At 36.2% G+C, this 19,837-nt stretch overlaps 1 protein-coding gene and 1 non-coding gene across 2 annotated transcripts in view; both read left to right on the forward strand.

Moving 5' to 3' along the window:
* LOC136029283 (crossover junction endonuclease EME1-like) overlaps positions 1 to 229 on the forward strand; it is a 55,930-nt gene extending 55,701 nt beyond the window's left edge. The window contains exon 7 of the mRNA XM_065707536.1: positions 3 to 229. Within this exon, the coding sequence (XP_065563608.1) occupies positions 3 to 167 (165 nt within the window). The 3' untranslated portion in view covers positions 168 to 229. The remainder of the gene's footprint in view (positions 1 to 2) is intronic.
* A 14,955-nt stretch (positions 230 to 15,184) lies between these two features.
* Positions 15,185 to 15,257, forward strand: Trnam-cau (transfer RNA methionine (anticodon CAU)). Its single transcript has one exon. It is a non-coding gene; the product is annotated as a tRNA-Met (tRNA).
* Positions 15,258 to 19,837: the final 4,580 nt, after the last annotated feature.

Below are 19,837 nucleotides of genomic sequence, written 5' to 3' on the forward strand. Positions count from 1 at the left end.
AGGCATATACAAACTGCCCAGATTTGAAAAAAGCTCAACTGTTGTTACAAGACATTGTTGTCAGGCGTGGTGCTGGAGCCCTCACATCAACTAGGAGAGTTGGTCCAGAATTGAGTAAGAAATTGCACAAACTTATAACAAGCACAGATGGTAATGTGTCCTTATAATTTTATAAAAGAAGATATATTGGTAAAAATGAATCGAAAAATTAAAGTTATCATGAAAAATATCTTGCATTGTATTTTTATTGTTGGGTAGTTTTGTCATAGATCAGGGATTTTTATAAGCGTCTTGGATTAGACTTCTATGACTAGATGGTTATCTCGATCAACTAGGAGAGTTGGTCCAGAATTGAATAAGAAGGTGGACAAGCTTATGACAAGCACAAATGACAATGTGTCCTTGTAATTCTATAAAAGAAGATATATTGGTAAAAATTAAAGTTATCATGAAAAATATCTTGCATTGTATTTTTATTGTTGGGTAGTTTTGTCATAGATCAGGGATTTTTATAAGCGTCTTGGATTAGACTTCTATGACTAGATGGTTATCTCGATCAACTAGGAGAGTTGGTCCAGAATTGAATAAGAAGGTGGACAAGCTTATGACAAGCACAAATGACAATGTGTCCTTGTAATTCTATAAAAGAAGATATATTGGTAAAAATGAATCGAAAAATTAAAGTTATCATGAAAAATATCTTGCATTGTATCTTTATTGTTGGGTTAGTTTTGTCATAGATCAGGATTTTCATAAGCGTCTATGGTTAGACTTTTATGACTAGGTGGTTACCTCGATCAACTAGGAGAGTTGGTCCAGAATTGAGTAAGAATTTGCACAAGCTTATAACAGGCTCAGATAGTAATTTATTTATTTTATTTTCTTTATTTCCCTCAAAAAATGAGGAGTACGCTACAATATAATAAAAAGAAAAAACAAATGATAACACTTACAATCAAAACCTATCAAATATTCATTCAACACTTAAAAAAAAGATACAATAATACTTGCTAAATAGATTAGCCTATAAATCATGAAGATCCAGAACTGTTACTAAAAAACGGAAATAAATTGTGGCCTAAAAGGTTAATTTTCGCCCTATCTTCAAATGTTTTAGATTTTTTCTTTATACAGACAACAGGATCCTTCACATTAAGCTTTAAAACAATCTCAGTGTTACTAAAAGAAAGGGGGAAACCAAATAAAAATTTACAAAATTTAAAATAAGAAACTTTAATGGGCGAAAGATCAGACGGTCTGAAATTTCGGAAGAGGAGGGACGGGAACAATACGTGAGGCAGAGTAACAGCGCTATACATATGACCAAGGACGTCCCGACGGTAAAGACCCCGAAAACGAATTAAAAGACCAAATGCCTTGCGTAGTTTCATCTGAACATGCTGAACCAGGACTGGTTTGAAATTTCTTTTCGAAGCAGCATAAGGTAATCCCAAATAAGTGACTATTGGCGACGACTGAAAAATAACACCATTGCCGCAGTCGAGAGTCGCCCTGACATTATCCTCTAAACAATTTACAACAAAAAATTGACATTTTTCAAAACTGATAGAAAGGCCCAAACCTTTTAAACAATTAATTAAAATATTAAAATTAGAAACAACACTAGACTTGGACCGGCTTTGAAGGATAATGTCATCAGCATATGCAATGTAAGACAGATGTCGAAATAATGAAACAAACGAGCAGGAAAGAGAATTAAGGGCAGTAGCTAAACAAGAATTGAATATATAAGGAGAAATAATTCCTCCTTGTCTAATTCCTCTACCCACTTGAATTAATTTGGACTGAGATGAAGACGAACTCGGACAGATACGGATCTTTAAACCAGAATACCAAGAGCGAAGGACTCGTATGACAGCTAGGGGCAATCCAGCATGGATTAAAGTGAGCAGAGCGGATGCATGAGAAATGTTATCAAAGGCCCCTTTGATATCAATCAAGAGTGCGTATAGTGGTTGACCAGAGATTCTCGCTTCTTCGATAACTTTGCTGAAAGATGCATGGGCATGGTCACATCCCAAACCTCTCTTGAAACCAACTTGATTAGAACCAGTGTCAAGAATTTCAAGAAGATCCTTCAAACACAACTCGAACACTTTCCCAATCATAGAACCCCTAGTAATTGGCCTCCAGGAACTACAAGATGACAAGTCTTTTTTCCCGCTCTTAGGAATAGGCGTAACTATGCCAATATAGAATGACGATGGTACTAAACCAGTAGTAAGTAAAAGATTGAAAAATGCCAGTAGAGTAATAAGAAAAGAAGAAGGAGCAAGTTTGAGGTGATTAGCAAATAAACCATCATGATCCTTAGTCGACTGCGCCTTTAACGTTTTGATTGCTCCACGTAACATATCCTCAGAAATCCTGTAATCAGTTGAAAAATTCTTCAACCTTTCATCTAATTGCAACATAACACTGTTAGAATCGTACGAAGTCGACAACTTAGAAAAATGTTTTCCCACTCTTTTAGCGATGGTGTGGAATTAGTATCAGGCATGTTAATCCGCCTATTGCCTCGGAGAACATTCCAAAGGAGATTCTTGTCCTTGTCGTTATCAATGTTTGAAGAAGCTTCTTCTATGACCAGGTTATTATGACGACGGAGCTCCGCTTGGAATTCGGCCTTTCTGTTTTTCATTAGCAAAAAAACTGGATGCGAGTCTCTTGGCTTACCGAGGGCCCGCCATTCCCAATACGCTTGTTTAGCCGCCTTATTAGAATTTACCAAAAAAGGATTGAGGCTCCAAAAAGGTTTCTGCGCGCCCAATCTTATCCTATTAGTAGGAAAAACTGCCGCAGCACCATACTTTAAGCAATGGATTAATTCAAAATAAAGACAATTAATAGTCAAACAGGGATTACTGTCCATTGAATCCAAACTATCAGGGATATAAACTTTATCAATTAAAGTCCCAACTCTTTCTTGGTAAATCGGTCTAAAATTTGGATTCCAATCAACCCGATCAAAAAATTTAGGAAGCTTATTACCAGAAAAACGAACTGGGGGAGGACGAGAAGCCAAAGGGGGTATAAGGAACTGTAGCGGCATGTGGTCACTAACGGGGAAATCTTCGATTACACTAACCACAGGCAAAGGATCACTTGGGTTAGAAGAAAAAACATGATCAATATTAGTTGTACTACCACTCCAATGAATATAAGCAAAATCCTGGGATTTCGGTAAAACAGAAAAATTAGGAAGACAAGAAGATAAAATTGTACCCCTTTCATTTGCTATATTTGGATCACAGTTAAAATCACCTAAAATATAAGTACGCAAATTTGACTGTAAACTAGAGACAAAACGACTAAGATTAAAACAGCATTGAGTAAACGCATCAAAAGAAATATCATCATGGTAATCAGTCGGAAAATAACAATTAATTAAAACTACGTTTGAAAAACTACAAGCTAAAAAATTTGCATCAATTGCTAGAATAGCTGCATTAAGAGACTTGGGTAAAATAGTAGCTAAACCACCGGAGGGACGTCCACCAGTCGGTGTAGCGGGAACAGCAAAAATATCATGCTGAGTAGACAGACTAGAAAGCAGATTCAAGGAATGATCAAGGAGGTGGTGTTCCTGAAGACATAATAACGATGATTTTTCATTCAAAAAACTATGAAGTACAGGTAATTTCCCTAACACACCATTTGAATTAAAGGACGTAATACAAAGTAATACATTCATTTACAAAATTTCTTTAAAATCGGACACCTAAAGCTGTAAACTGGATGATCATTCGAGCCACAACTGGCGCATTTAACTGGCGCTTGACATGGGGAGTCTTTAGTCGAAATGTGATTACCGCTACATCGGGCACATTTGAAACATTCAGATTTACATTGATTTTGAACATGGTTAAAACTTTGACATTTAAAACAACGCCTAGGCTGAATACGATCACGTTCCACTCGGAAAAGCTCATAACCGAATTTGATGCCATGTTTGATGTAAAAATGCAGGTATTCTTCTGTTTGAAAAATAACTCTTACAGTATGCGATTTTCCTAGCCGGTTAAACTCGATTATACCCGGAAAGTCCAATGCGTAGGCACTAACATCAAAATCAATGTCCACACTCCTGATAATTCCAAAAAATCGCCGAGGCTTGGAAGTTATTATGCTTTCAGGAAAAGTAACCTTTAGATCACAACTGAGCTTCGATGCATCTTGACATGGTACCGATACCATAACACTATCCTTAGTTGCTTTAACATAACGAATATTTGCACACCCTGTCTTATCAAATTCTTTCTTGCGGCAGACAGTATCCTTCAGTTGGAGAGTGGGTGGGTTTTTTATCACTATGGTCTCTAATGGGACAGTCTTTAGTGGGAGAGGCGGCCATTCATGGTGGGGCACAGTGGGGGGATTGAGATCAAGATCATTGCCAGGCGTTATTTTTTTCTCTAAATTAGATTCGATACGCTCAATAGAAGAAAGTGTTTTTTCAAGCTTTCGGGAATAGTCATAAACAAGTTTATCAAGCCGGACGCTGATGTCAGGCTTTAATACTGGACATTCATTAAAGCTCCGTGGGACGATTACAGGCCATATGAACTGTTTCGAATCAAGTTCTATGATAACACGCATTATGTCCGAGGCAGTAGTCTTTTCAGCTGTTTTTCCTCTCCTTTCTTGCAATCTACCAGCTTTACGACAAGGACATGCGAGCAGCGTTTTTGCTACATTCAACTCCCCTAAACGATAGAATCCTGCCATTGCGTTAGATATTTCATCAACACTTATTCCTGCTTTCAACGAATCAAGAGCGAAGAATAATATCGAATTAACTACGACATGCGAAATTCCTGTCTCTGACACAAAAGTCTTATCAAAATCGCATGCATTGACTGGCTGGCTTGTGACGTCAGATATATTGTCACTTACAATTATTTCAGTGGAATGTTTATTTGGTCTTGAAATAGACTGGATTGACAAGTCCACGCTTCGACTGCATGAATTTTCAGCTACAGAATTAGTATTAGCGGGAATGGATTTTTGACTGCTGATTATCGGGGATATACAGGGATTATTATTAGAGATGCAAGATTCATGTACTTCATCGTTATTTGAACAGATTAAGCAAATCCAATTCGGTTTTTCTTTACGCTCAATTGGGGAAATGCCTGCACACTGTGGGTGAAACATCTCGAGACATTTTGTGCATTGCAGGGTAATCCCCTTGCCACAAGATCGACCACAACCAGGACAAATAAATATTGACATTTCTCACTCCTTAGATCTGGAGTTAAATAAGCGAGGCCAAAAAAGTGAAATCGCCTTTAGCGCTCCATTAAGCTTATAATGCAATATAATCCTTTATGTAGGTCAATAAGTATAGTAGGGATTATGCGTCACTGTAATCCCTATTGCGAAATTTTTAGTTTCTTCACATAAAACTTACTGAATTAATAATGTCCATGATCCAATTTAAATGTTGACACTTTGGACTCTGAATTGATACTGTTTTGATATGAATTGATAATTCTCTGACTCTGAATTGATAATTTGTTTTGAATAATTTCTTACGTCGTATTTTTTTTACTGTTGGGTTAGTTTTTTCATAGATCAGGCATTTTCGCAAATGTCTTAATTTATGATATTTGGGAGACAGCCAAATGGATTTTTGCAAGTGTCCTGGAATTTTTATTCCACAAAACCAACTAAGGTCTCTCCTTATCTTTAATGATGTTGTATGTTCCATGGGAGAAACCACCATTATTTCCAGCTATATGATGGCTGTAAATAATTTGTCAAAAATTGCATTTCATTTTAATAACATATTTTAAATACTTCCAAACGGACCAGATATACTAATTTTATTTAAAATAAGCCCTTGAATAGCTTTCTATGATGTTCTAGTGCCCTGCTAGCAGTAAAGAAAAAAAAACAGAAGAACCCGTTCATCAATCCTAACCATACAAAAAAGTTATATTCCTTGTTATGCAAGGCTGGGAGCTGTATAGTTTCTGGTTGGTGTTTTCGACAATTGTGATTCTATGATTTACTTTTCGTTTCGATCCGACACGATTTTCGAGGGTTTTTAGGCGGGCCGCATCCGGGACCTTTTCCGGGGGTGTTTTACACAAGGATTTTTTTTGGGGGGGGGGGGTTACACAAAACCTCAAAAAGCGCATAAAAATTTTGCTTATATCTGTTTTGTTATGTTTTTACGAGTCAGACAAACGTTCCGAAGGGGGGGGGGGGTAATTCTTGAACATAGCAGTGATCACTCTAATGTATTTATCTGGTATACCATACAATGATAGTACCTTCGGATAAGCTATTCTATCGGCTTAATCGAACGCTTGCTCGTAATCTACACAACTGTGCATTGAAGGCACTTGATTGGTTCTTTTCAATTATTAATCTAAGAATGAAAATTTGGTCGACGCATCCTCTACCCTTCCTAAAACCGCTCTGTTCATCTCTGAAAACCTTATCTACACCAACTCTAAATCTAAAAAGTATCATCATACTAAGTAATTTGCTTCCTAAAGAAACCAGGCTAATGCCTCTATCACTCACTCTTAACATCTTTTTTATTGATGAGTTTAATTCGAGTTTTCCTAAAATCACTAGGTACTTCCCCTTTTTCAAAAGTCTTATTTGCAATCTTCAGTAACTTATCCCTGACCTCACAACCTTCATATTAAAAAAAATCATTTACCACACTATCAGTACCTGGGACCTTATTATTATTTCAACCTTTTAGTACTGTACTAATTCTTTCTCACAAAATAAAGCCTCGTTCACATCCGAAGTGTCCCTGACAGTATTGTTATTTTTGAAAAGAACGTTGAATGGCCAATTGAAGGGTGTATTGTCGCGTAGACTGACTGCATATAATGCACCCCCCCCCCCTAAAATGGGGAGTAAAAAGGGAGAAGTGATGACATGAATGGCCATACGGCTAAAATTTCAAAACGATGTAGCATATAGTCTAAAAATCTGCAAAACTAAACATCTGAATTGGGAGGGGGGTATTGGGTAACAGACATAGTCGGTAGTTGCTGACCCATTGCTGGTTTCTCTGTTGTACATCCAATTTATATTTGGGGGTTCGGAGGTGATATCCCCTGACTGAAAGTGGCAACACGGGCAGGAAGGGTCAAAGGTTGAAGCTGCAATACGATGTAGCCTGTAGTAAAAAAAAAATACCAATTTCTAGAGTCTGCATTGCATTGAAACTTAAAGGTCCCCTCTAGAGTAGAAATTGCTTTTTCTTTCTAATCGTGATGAAATTTTAGCACGGAGAAGTCTTATTTTAGGAATGTACAAAAGTAAAAAATGGATTTTAAGGGGCTTTTTTTTAGAGTTATATAAAATTCTGCTCTTCAAAAAAGAAATTGTGACATTTTTCTTATTAGACCGTCTTGCTTTAAGTTTTGGTTACATAGAACTACAGTGTGCTCTTTATTAACCTGCAGCTGCAGCTATATTCTGTTTCATAGCTGCAGCTATGAAACAGAAGACGACAAAAGGCATTACAGTGACAAACATATATAATAGTATAATAATAATAATAATAATAATAATAATAATAATAATAATAATAATAATAATAATAATAATATTTATTGCCCACAAACGTACGAAAGTATAAACAGTGGAGTACAGAGAAAAAAAAATTAATAAAGAAAGCAAAACAAAAGTACACATGACTCAACAATAGCAAGCACGACAAAGCTAATATAACAAAGAAAAACAGTATAATAAAATAGACTAACAGATCAGTAGAACAGACGAAGTAAAGCTGCATTGATAACTATAAATATTTACAAACACAGTATAGACCAACACTCTTGTTCCACATTCATCATGATCATCATTTATTTTCAAGGAGGCACACTCGTGCCTCTATAAAGAGGCGACACACGACAATGTTAAGCGATCTTCCAGTGGTCGCAGAGGGATGGGGAGGGATGCATTTCGTAGCCCGAGCTCCAACTAAGAAACCTGCCAAATTTCATCCCCCTCCAACTTTTCCTTCATGGGGAAAATCTGGCCGAAAGTTTCGACCCGTCAACCCCAGCCCCCCTTTAACGTTGTCCGATTGGGCTGAAATTCACAAGTTAAGGTCCCCTAGGGCCCAGGAGCGTATCCGCGAAATTTCAGCTCGATCCGATAACTCCTTCCCTGTTTTCCAGAAACCACGCATAGGCACTTAAATTTCATTTTCTTTTTTTTCCTCGACGCCTAGAGGTCACAGCCGACATCGGATCTGGGTGTACGAGGACTCATTCGATGCGGAATTCTCCGAGTAATTTTCCTGGAAAATTTCGTAGGAAAATCTTAACCCCCCGAAATTTTCGACCCCCCAACCCCCCCCCTTTTAACGTTGTCTGATCGGGCTGAAATTCACAAGTTAAGGTCCCCTACGGCCCAGGAGCTTATCCGCGAAATTTCAGCTCGATCCGATAACTCCTTCCCTGTTTTCCAGAAACCACGCATTAGCTACTTAATTAACGCATTTCTCTCCATAAGAGCCCATGTTAATTTGAAATTTTTAAAAGTTATTGAGAAGTTATATTTACACACATGCAAGTGATTAGCTCAGTCGGTAGAGCGTGGGACTTTTAATCCTCTGGTCAAGGGTTCAAGTCCCTGACGGGCGGTTTTTTTCACAACATCAAAATAAAAGTGTATAATTTTGATAACACCTGGACAGCTTATCAATTGAGAGATAACAGAATATTAGCTTCTTATGAGCAAAAGAAACATTTCGGTCATTCTATCTATTTTTTCTCTATTTTATACAATGATTTAAAAGCGGGGGGGGGGGCGGCAGCCACCCAAGTTCCTCTCCTAATTCCTGTACGAGGAGTACAGGAATTATTAAATTACATCCACCATGGATTGTAGAAAAACATACAGAAATAATATGAAAAAAACTTCGTTTTCTTAAAGAGTTAAAGAGGCTGCGTCCCAAAGTCGAACCTTAAAACGTACAGGAATTAGAAGAGGCAGTTGGGGGGCTGCCGCCCCCCAAACCCCCAGCTTTTAAAGACTCTTTTGTACAGGTTTTTTGTTTTTTTGCTAACCCCCCGCTCTTGGCTTCGGAAAGGCCCTCTTTTAATTAACAAAAAATTGAAATGAATGAATAATGGAATAACTTCGAAAAATGTTAAACACAAGAGGACTGGAGAACCATTGCGCCGAAACTAGTAATTAGTAACAATGAAGTCCCCCCACAAAAAGAAACTGTACAAAAGAGTCTTTAAAAGCTGGGGGTTGGGGGGCGGCAGCCCCCCAACTGCCTCTTCTAATTCCTGTACGTTTTAAGGTTCGACTTTGGGACGCAGCCTCTTTAACTCTTTAAGAAAACGAAGTTTTTTTCATATTATTAACCCACAAAGATAACACTATGGAGAAAAGAAAAAGCAAACAGAAAACACAAATGATACATAAATAGCAATAGAAAATATAACTACACTAGAACGATAACTTATAAGAAGAAGAAGATATGTAAAAGTAATAATAAAAGTGGTGATGTAAATCACAAAAGTACCATCCAAGGTATACATGCTTAGATTGAATTTTTAAAATAGTTTTCAAAGAGCACGAAGGCTATATTTCCAATGTGATGCCGGGCGTAAGTTTTTAAGATAGGGGATTGTAAACCTCCGGTTAAAGATCTTCGACCATGGGATTTTAACGGTGCACTTTGTATTTCGACCTGCCGCCATTTTTAGACAGTTTTCAAGCTTTTCTTCAAAGTTTTGCAATTAAGTAGGTGTTAAAGCAACAGGGACAATTAAAATAAAATCTGAGGAATTGTCTGGAGAAGTGTAGTATCCCGTATCAGTTGCCCTTCGAAGTTCTTCTTTGTTGCCCTTCAAAGGTCCTCTTGATACTTTACACCAGCTAAACGGCGGAGACATTTCTTGTCGAAGCCCTAAACTTAGCATTCGTCCTCGACTTTTAGTGTCCACGTTTTGCAGGGGTATATGGCAATAAGAATGATTATCGAGTGGAAAAGTCGGTCTTAAATTGCATTAATAGGTGTTAATTTTTAAAGAGATCCTCTGGAAGCTCCCACTTCCCAGGGATAGGCAATGCCTAATCGCTGAAAATACGTCAATCAGATCTCGTAGATAATAAACGAACAAAAGTGCGAAAACAACATTAAAACTTATTAATTGAATTTATTAATAAAACTTAAAACAATTTAGATGAAAACTTATGCATCCATTTGTGTCTTAAAAAAAATAGAAACAATAAAGAAGTCAATTTTTAATGGAAAATAGCTATGTATGTAGTTATGAGTTTTTACTAAAAGTGGGTGTCAAATTGAAATTCACCTGTCTGATTTTTTATATAGGTGAAAAATGAGCGAAAAATAAGCTAAAAACAAATAACACCAAAGAGCTGAAAGGTGCAGCTTCACTTTGAAGGTGTAGTCATGAGAATCATTATTTTGACTTATTTCTTCTTGTACGGACAAAAACGCTGTGAAGTTTAACTAATTAGTTTTGCTTTTTTATTTTCAAGGCTCAACTTGGCAACATTGACAAAAATCTGATTTGAATCATCAATATCGAAAGGAGTAAAGGCTGTAACGAGACAAACACCCCATGATTTTCAAACAGTTCGCTGTAACGAACTGTAGTAAGGAGCGACCCGGCTCAATAGTAAACGAAACTCTAAAAGACGGAAATTTGATACTAAAAGATACATCAAAGGAATTGGATTTTCGTGATGATTTTAAATATATAAGTTTCATCAAATTTAGTCTTTGTCATCAAAATCTATGAGCCTGAGAAAATTTGTCTTATTTTGGAAAGTAGGGGGAAATACCCTCCTAAAAGTTATAGAAAATGTGGAACTTCGTATTTTTTGCCAGAAGACCGATCACGGGTGCGCGTTTATTTGTTTTGTTTTTTTTCCCAGAGGTTATCGTATCGACCAAGTGGTCCTAGAATTTCGCAAGAGGGCTCATTCTAACGGAAATGAAAAGTTCTAGTGCCCTTTTTAAGTGACCAAAAAAAGTTTTTTTTTACTGTTTAATAAAGTAGAATTGAGAAAAAGAGTCAAACTTTAGCGTAAAGAGCGGGGTGTTGAGAAGGGAACAGCCTCTTTCATACATGGAGTAATTTCTGTTCGTTTTAAGTTTTAATGTCGCTCCTTACTTTCAGTTAAAAAAAACTACTTTTTTTATTTAATACTTAAATAGAAACGCTTGAACAACAACAACAACAAAAAAAAAATACATATGACACTGAAACTGATCAAAGATAATCAGAATTGAAAGAAATTGATGATAAATGTTTATCAAGCTCAGATTAGGACTTAATTGATGATTCCTATCCATATTTACAAAAACAAAACTCCATAACGCTCTAAAGTTGTAGCCAAGGACATATCCATGATTTATTTCTTTTTTGGGGGGGAGGGGGTAATTTTAGTTGTGCGGGGGCATCAAGCCATGGTTAATTGTAGAAAAAGCCAAGACAGATAGTCTGGGTAAGAGGCAAATCTGGCATATGCCCTTTTTAGGATGGTATAAAAGTGATGTCATTTTATTTGTTGGAAGATAAGTCTATCTATGATTCATTCGTCCATGCATTATTCCTAGGGCAGAACTAAAGTAGATTGTCATAGAACTACGGGATAAAAGATTGCCTTGGTTTTGGGTTGATGCGTGACGGACAGTGTCCACTGGACTTGTATGCAAAATGGGGGACAGAATTTGCTTGGACTCACAGGCGAACAAGTGACCTAAGCCTAATAGACTTGGCCGCTTGTAGTCTATGGTGGAATACCGTGTCATAGGATTGACACATGACCAATAAGTGCCCTGGACTCGTAGGCGAACGGCGATGTTTGGTTAAATGGCACGGGTACAAAAAAGTCTTTACAAGTGACATCAAAAATTAGTTAATGTACATTTTGTTACTTTTTTTACAGGTCAGACTATTTTAGGGGGGTGGGTTAAACCCGGTTTCAGACCGGTGCTTGACCTTTTAAAAATAGGCAGAATAACAGATCAGTCCCTCAAAATGGTTTACATTGTTTACATAATTTGGTTTGCATAATTGGGAAATGGAGCAGAAAATCTTCAGATTTTTTCCGTAGGTGAAAATTCAGCGAAAAACAACAAAAAGTAGACAAAAAATTAGCGAAAAATAAGCTAAAAACAATTAACACCAGAGAGCTGAAATGGTGCAGCTTCACCTTGAATCATCATTTTTACTTCTTTCTACTTTTTACGGACAAAACTGACCTGAAGCTTAACTAATTAGTTTTGCTTATTTATTTTCATGGCTCAACGTGGCAACACTGACAAGAACCTGAAAATGCTGTTTAAACATGATAATTATGTCCCTATTTTTTTATTTAATACAAATAACGTGGTCGGTGTTCTCCCCCCCCTGGAAAATACCATCCATGAAAAATCATCCCTGGAAAAAACACTGCGTATTAAAAACCTATTAGAAACATATCAACAACCTATTATATTTTTTTTCTTTACGTGTTTAAAAATATAGTTTTATTCTTATGAAAGACGTAAAAAAAAATCCTCTTGGTGCCTTTTGGTAAACTGGTTTTTCACTCTCCGTTTGCTCTGGAGACTGATATGAGAAGTGTTGAAAAAAAAGGATTGTAAACATGCAGCAAAAGGTTTTTGACCCTGGAGATTTCAATGTCACAGTGTCTACGGTTCGAAGGCTTTCTACCTCAGAAGTGAGGCCATGTTGCACTTTATATGGCGTTGATTAGGTAAATTCATACAAATCACCTAGATGTACATTCCGTTACTCCTCTATCACCGGAGGAAAAAAAGTGACAGCATTGATACACAGGCTACAGTATGATTTTTTTTTCGAGTTTTCAAAATAGGGGGAGGGGGGCTGTCAGTTGAAATTGTCTGACGGTAAAATTTTCGTTTCGATGCGCCACCATTTTTGACGGGTTTCAAGCTCTTTTTCGAAATTTTCATAAAATTAATTTTGCAGTAAACCTTTGCTATTAGAAAGAACTATATAATAATTTTCTTTTGTTGAATCAGCTTTAAAATTTTTCTGACTCGATCGTTTTGTTTAGGAATGTTTTTAAATTGTTGGTTGCTATGGGCCTTGGTTCACTCTTTACTGACTTGCAACTATTGCTTCAACGATGATCTAATACACTGCTTCTCTTTTAATGGTTTAGATTTTGATTAGTGCTTTTAAACTGTATGATTAGGTCACTTTCAAGTTGAGTATCCGCATCCATATTCTGGAAAACAATAGCAGCTTCATGTACTTCAAGGGAATGCCAAATTTTAGAATTCACATGACAGGTGGCAAATACCAAGCGTAGTCAAACTGTGTGACCCATGTGGCGCTTTGAAATATACACCAGGTGTAGAGAGTGTATGGACCCTCGGTTTGCCCTTAGAGACAGGTATACACGTGGGAGTTTTGGAGGGGGAGCAATAGAAAAACAATTTTTTGGTAATTTGAATAAGGAGAACCCATAAATTCCACAGATTTTATGATTCCAGGGTTGAGTTAAGGCTCTAATGGATTTTGCTTTGTTTTATAGATGATAACCCTATGTTTAGAATAATTGAGAAAAATCTTAACGTTCCTCCCCCCTCGTCAATTTAAAATCAACGACAGTAGAAAGTATTTTAATAGACAGTTTGGTGCAGGATTCGCTTTCTAAACGAAATTTTTGCTAACGAAATTCTTACTCTGTTCTTACGAGGGCAACTTTATTTAAACGAAGCTATCTTTGCTTTCAGTTTAATCGAATCTTTACCCTCTTCCCCCCAATGATTGGAAGTCATCCCTGGTTAAAGACCAGTTTCGCATACCAATTCTGAAGAATGCTGACAGAGTCTCTCTCCTTCCAACCGCCTCCCCCCCCCTCTTTAATGCCTGGGAGTAGTCCTAAATCAAATACAACAGCTTTCTAACCTTGTTTTTTTTTTGTTATAATTCATATTATGAAGGAATTACTGATAAGAGATAAGTGCGCAAAATAATACAATCCAATAAAATCAAAGATAACACTTAAGTGGCTGACCACTTCTGAAGGAAAATTTAATAAATAAAATAAATTGTTTTACAATAAATTAACCACTTGGATAAATAAAAATAGTGCCATTAGATTCCTTATTTTATTTTCTTTCTGTCATGATTGATTTTATGACAATGCGTCCACTCCCTGGTGATCGCATTGCTTATATAGCCTTATGAATATATTCCTTCGTTGTTTTGGGTTTTGTCATACTTTTTTCTTTTTTAGAACCGATCGCATCCAGGATTTTTTTTTTTGGCGGACGGAGGGGGTGGTGGTGTTGTAAAACAAAACAAAAAACGCACCAAAACTTGTTTATATGTATTTTTATTAGGTTTTTACGAGGCGGGCTAAACTCTTGTTGGGGGGGGGTCCTAGCCTATAATACCCCCCCCTGGATATGGCCTTGCGACTGCGTGATTATTGTCAAATTAGATAAAGATATGGCATCAATTCGGTGGTTGACCACTTCAAAAGGAAACATGCTAAACAAGTGAAAGGAACCACTTGGTTCTTTTTTTATGTTTTTTGCGAATACCATGGTCACTTTTCAGAAAATGCATCCAACATGTCAAAAGCTGCCATGATACTAGGAAAGAGCAGAAAATAAGGAATCTCATGGTAGGCCTACTACTTTTATTTGGTACTTCTTTTCTATTGAGAACAAAACATACTAAGAAAACAATTCTCACTCCACAGCTTGCAGAATGATTGTAGCTAATTCTTTCGAATGCTACACTTTACCCCCCACCCCTAACGTGCAAATATATAACCCAAATTATATACATTCTATTTTCCGTCCCTCTCGTTTTTCCGGTTCTTGTTTTATCACAGTTGACTTAGTTTAGGTACATGGGTTGAAACAATGGAAACGCAGTTGGAGAACGCATGAGAAATTTATCATTTGGGTTATACATTTGCACTTTAGGGGGGGGGTAGTAGAATGGAGCTGCAGGCAAAATGTGCTAGCTACAATTATTCTGTACGCTCTATTATGTAGGCTAGTAACAATTGTTTCTTAATATATTTCCTTCTCAATAGTCCCTACTCCAAGCCTTTAACTTTTTATTACGCTTATATTTCCTGTAAGCGGTCACCAGGAACTATTATCTTCAAGTGGATTTCTAAATTGCGAATTTTATAAGCCTCGGTGGCTCAGTCGGTAGAGCGTAGGTCTCATAATCCTAAGGTCGTGAGTTCGAGCCTCACCCGGGGCATTGTTTTGGTCTTTCTAATTACTTTATCATGTCCAAAGTGACCGATTTCATACCTGTTTGAACTATTCACAGGACTAGATGAATATATACTGCAATGTTAACTTTTAGTCATTAGGATGATATGTCTAATTTACAGAAAAGTCAAAATAGGGTTTTTAAGCTTTTTATGGGAACCAGATAAAGCCCTAGGTTATATTTGCGAAAAGCAAATCTATATGCGTTGAATTTTTCCATACATCTTTCAAACGAAACTGAAGCAACTTTTAGTCTAGTGTAGTAAAATGAAGCAACTTGAAATACGAATTCGCCTATTTTTGTTCTTTTCTTGGAGCATGTGATAGTTGTTAGTCATAATGTATTATATATTTATCACCCTTCCTTCTGTATTTTTGCATTTAGTGAATATTAGTTCTTGGTCATTGTTTTTTTCTTGTATTTTACTAATCTGTGTTAAATTTTTATTTTCAATTTTTACGCCTGATTAATATTTTTAACTTTTGTCTTGCTGTAGCCAATGTTCCGATTTTTGTTACATGTCATATGAAGCATCGGCTTTAATGGAGCTTGTGATTGCCGTTTGAAAATAAATATTATGTTATCTTATCCTAAAGAGGCTAAAAGTCTTATGTAAAAAGGGTAAAAGGTATATCAGTTCACGGGCTCTAGCAGATTTCCCTATGTTCATCGGTAAAATGACTCATTGAACTATAGGATTAACGCAAATGATTATTCATAAAAATAATTTTTCGGGACAGTTTAAAATTAACTCACGTGTTCAGGAAGTGTTTCAGTCGTTCTGCCTGGGCATGTGCCTTATGGTTCTAGAAGACGCGAGGGTGAGCCATGACAGTCTTCAGTTTTGTTAAACTTGTCAGAACAAGCCAGAATTGACATATACTGACAATTGTTTCTTGAGGTTTTGATGTTTTCTTTATTTATGAAAGTAAGAAAGGTAAAACATTTCAAATATGTTTTGTTCCCAATAAATCGCAAATTTTGTTCTGGTCTTGAGAGGGTATGGGGGCTATTAGCCCTACTCGTGTTAATTTTTGCTCGTTTTGAATTTGACTCGGCTATTTATTGTAATTTCTATTCGTTTTGAGCTTTGTTTATTTATTGTTAGTGATTTGTGGTAGTTTTACGCTTTGAAGATTATTTGATTTAATTTTTGCTTATTCTTGGCTTAATGGAGCTCTTTACTTTTCTTTGAAAAACTTGTCTTGTGGAAATTTTTTCTAAATTAATTTCTGTTCGTTTTTTATTGACATAGTCTTTTTCATGGAAAAAATAATTATGTATATTTTTTCGGTTTTTTTTTATAAGAATCCACGGGTTGCTATTTGTATGTTGGAAGAACTTTTCAACAATTTTTTCTATCCTGACACAAACAGTATAATTTTTATAGCTTCTGAAGTTGACCTGAAAAATAAAACTTAATATCATTCCCAAAAGATTCTATCTATGCTCTTTGACAACCTGGATACACTTATACTCTTTTTATTTATTTAAGTTGTAAGAGCAAAAGTAGTAATAGTAGTATCCCCAAAAGTTTTAAATTAATACCCCTCGTCGTGCTCGATACATTGTTGAGGTGTCATATTGACAATCGTAAACAAAATATCTTTTGATTTATTTTAAAACAACATTTAGTTTTAAAGCATAATGGGCCAATTGTATGGGTAAGTTACGCCCGGGGGGCATATAAGGTATACATAGAACAGATGATCGTATAAATTTCGAAGGGGGCGAAGAGTGACAGGAGGGTTGATATCCCCCAACACGCCTCGTATTTCCCAAAATGCATCTGATAGAAATATTTAGATGGTCATTTGTTGTCGTAGAAAATTTGAAAACAGCTCATTCGATTGTGAATCGAAAGGTCCAATGCACTTTTTAATAGTTGAAAGTGATTGCAGGGCAACAAACCCCCTTCCACGCTCACCCTTTCCTCAAACGCACCTAATCAAAATTTTGAAATAGCAATTTTGTTCAACATAATTGAAAGGTCTGGAAATGATGTCTTTGAGGATGACAACCCCCCCTCCCAAAGCCAGAGGAGTGAAAGGACTTATTGGTTATCCATAAACCCTTAAACAAATTTTGGAACTGAAATGGAAAAAACATAATTTTGGCAAGTACTTTTTATTCCTCCAGACGCGCGGAGGATGGGATTGTAGTCAATAAGCACCATATATTCTTGACTTTTTATATTGTTTACATATCGTTAATGAAATGCAGCTTATTTCTCAAATGAATTAACTCGGAGATAATTTTTTAGTTTATTACTGTACTGAAATTGACATAAAGCAATTATTGTATTAACCAAAGGAATTTTTTAGCCAATATCAAGCAGGGGCAGTAAGCATTTCTTACTCTTAAAACAACATGGACAAGATAAAGCTTGTTTTTTCTACTTACCGCTTCAATGAGCGAATAAGCTGTATTGTTAAGTTTCATATCGTTAAGCCCCTTTAAGCCATCCCCACCAACTAGTCTAAAACCCAATTAGTTTTTCAGTCAGAAATCAAATTCGAACCCGATAATGCTAAAAAGAGTGACTGGAATAATTTCTGTGCAGATAAACCTAATTTGGATCCATGGAATACAATCCACAAAACTTGTAAAAACAGTAATTGCATTGTTCAGCCACTACAGGTAACAAAAGATGGCGACAGTAAGACTAACTCCATGACGGAAGCCGGGGAGGTGGATTGCTAAATAAGTGGTTTTTAAAGGAGGATCATTCAACTGATAGTAATTACCATGGTGAAGTTAGAGCAGAACTTACAGTTTTTTTATTAATAGCACATCAGGTGTTACCGAAGTCTTCTTGGATGAATTAAAAGAAATAATTAAAGGTTCAAAGCCATCAAAGGCCCCAGGCCCAGATGGAATTCTAAATTTAATCCTAATTAAAAATAGCAATGTCCTTGTTCCTAGTTTGGTAAAGTTAGTGAATAGTTGCTTAAAAATTTCATATTTCCCGAAAAGTTGGACAAATGCAAATATAATGGTTTAAAAAAAATATAATTTAATATAATTTAAAATATATTTTAATATATTTTAAAAAATATAATATAATTTAATATATAATATTAAATCAAATATAATTTAAAAAAATGATGGCAATTCAGCTTCGTATCGTCCGATAAGCCTACTCTCAAATCTTGGTAAAAATATATGAGCGTGCCGTTGCGAATAGAATTATTGCGATTAGCACAGAATATAGTTGGCTTTCGCCCCTGCACTTTGGCTTCCGTATACTATTGATGCAATTGATGGCATTGTTACCACGGCGGAGGAGAATATGCAGAAAAAAATCTTTACTTTATGCATATTTTTATATAAAAGGCGCATTTGACTCCGCATGGCACCCTGGAATGCTGAAAAAGTCAAATGCTAATTCGTGCCCTGATGGGCTTTTAAATTTGATTTATAGTTACTTTTCTGATAGAGTTGTTACGTATAAGGGTGAATATTCGTGCATTTTAGAGCGATCATGTCCTCAAGGTGGAATATTATCCCCCCTGCTATGGTCGGTTAATATAAATGATCTTCTAGAAATAAATATTCCTAATGTAAAAATTCAGGCATATGCTGATGATGTTTGTGCAATTATCACATCAAGTAAAATATCAACTTTAGAATCCTTGTCATCAATGGTATTTTCGTATTTCCGAACTTGGTCAGTAGATAACAAGCTCGTGTTTGACAAATCCAAGACAGAAGCAATTTTATTTTCAAGGAAGCATCAGCTTCCGGCTGTAAAGCTAATGCATGATGGAATTGAGATGCCTGTTAAAAATAAGGTTAAATATTTGGGTGTTATTCTTGATAGAAAGTTATTACAGGCTGACCATCTTAGGCATAAAAATAACTCTGCAAAATAATATTCTGCTCGTCTTTTAACGGTTGCCAAAAGTACTTGGAACCTGAAACCACATGCATTGAGGATGCTATATAAATCAGTAATCGAAAGCCATATTTCATACGCGTGTCCTATTTGGATCTCTGTACTGAGAAAAAAGAATATTCAGCGAATGCTACGGTCGGCGCAAAGATCTTCTATGATCATAATTTCTAAATCTTTCAATACAGCTCAAACGCATGTAGTAACCGCTCTCGCAGGAGTGCTTCCAATGGATTTAAGAGTATTGGAATTAAGTATATTAAGATACGGAAAAAATGGTCGACCTCAAAATTGGCCGAGGGTTTCGAGTCCTACCTTGAATGGAATTATTTATTCGGCACATCCTAGCCATTATACTGACCAAATTATTGCAAATTTTTGGGGTCCTTCTTTTAATGACCTTGGTGCATTTCAGCCCTTTCATATTGATCGTAAATCTTTAAGTGAGTTTTTGTATGCAAAATGGTTTGATGAGTTTAAAAATTATGTTAGCACATGGCCGGCTAACTGTTTTGAAAATAAAGATGACCTTATCTCTGCATCAAAAATTCCCCCAAATAGTAGATTAACGCAGCTTATTACAGGTCATAGTAGATTGCTTCATTTTTTAAATAGGATCGGGAAAGCTGACTCTCCATTGTGCTTGTGCGGTCTAATGGAAACATGTAGT

Source organism: Artemia franciscana, chromosome 7 (assembly GCF_032884065.1).
Source record: "Artemia franciscana chromosome 7, ASM3288406v1, whole genome shotgun sequence".
Lineage (NCBI taxonomy): Eukaryota > Metazoa > Arthropoda > Branchiopoda > Anostraca > Artemiidae > Artemia > Artemia franciscana.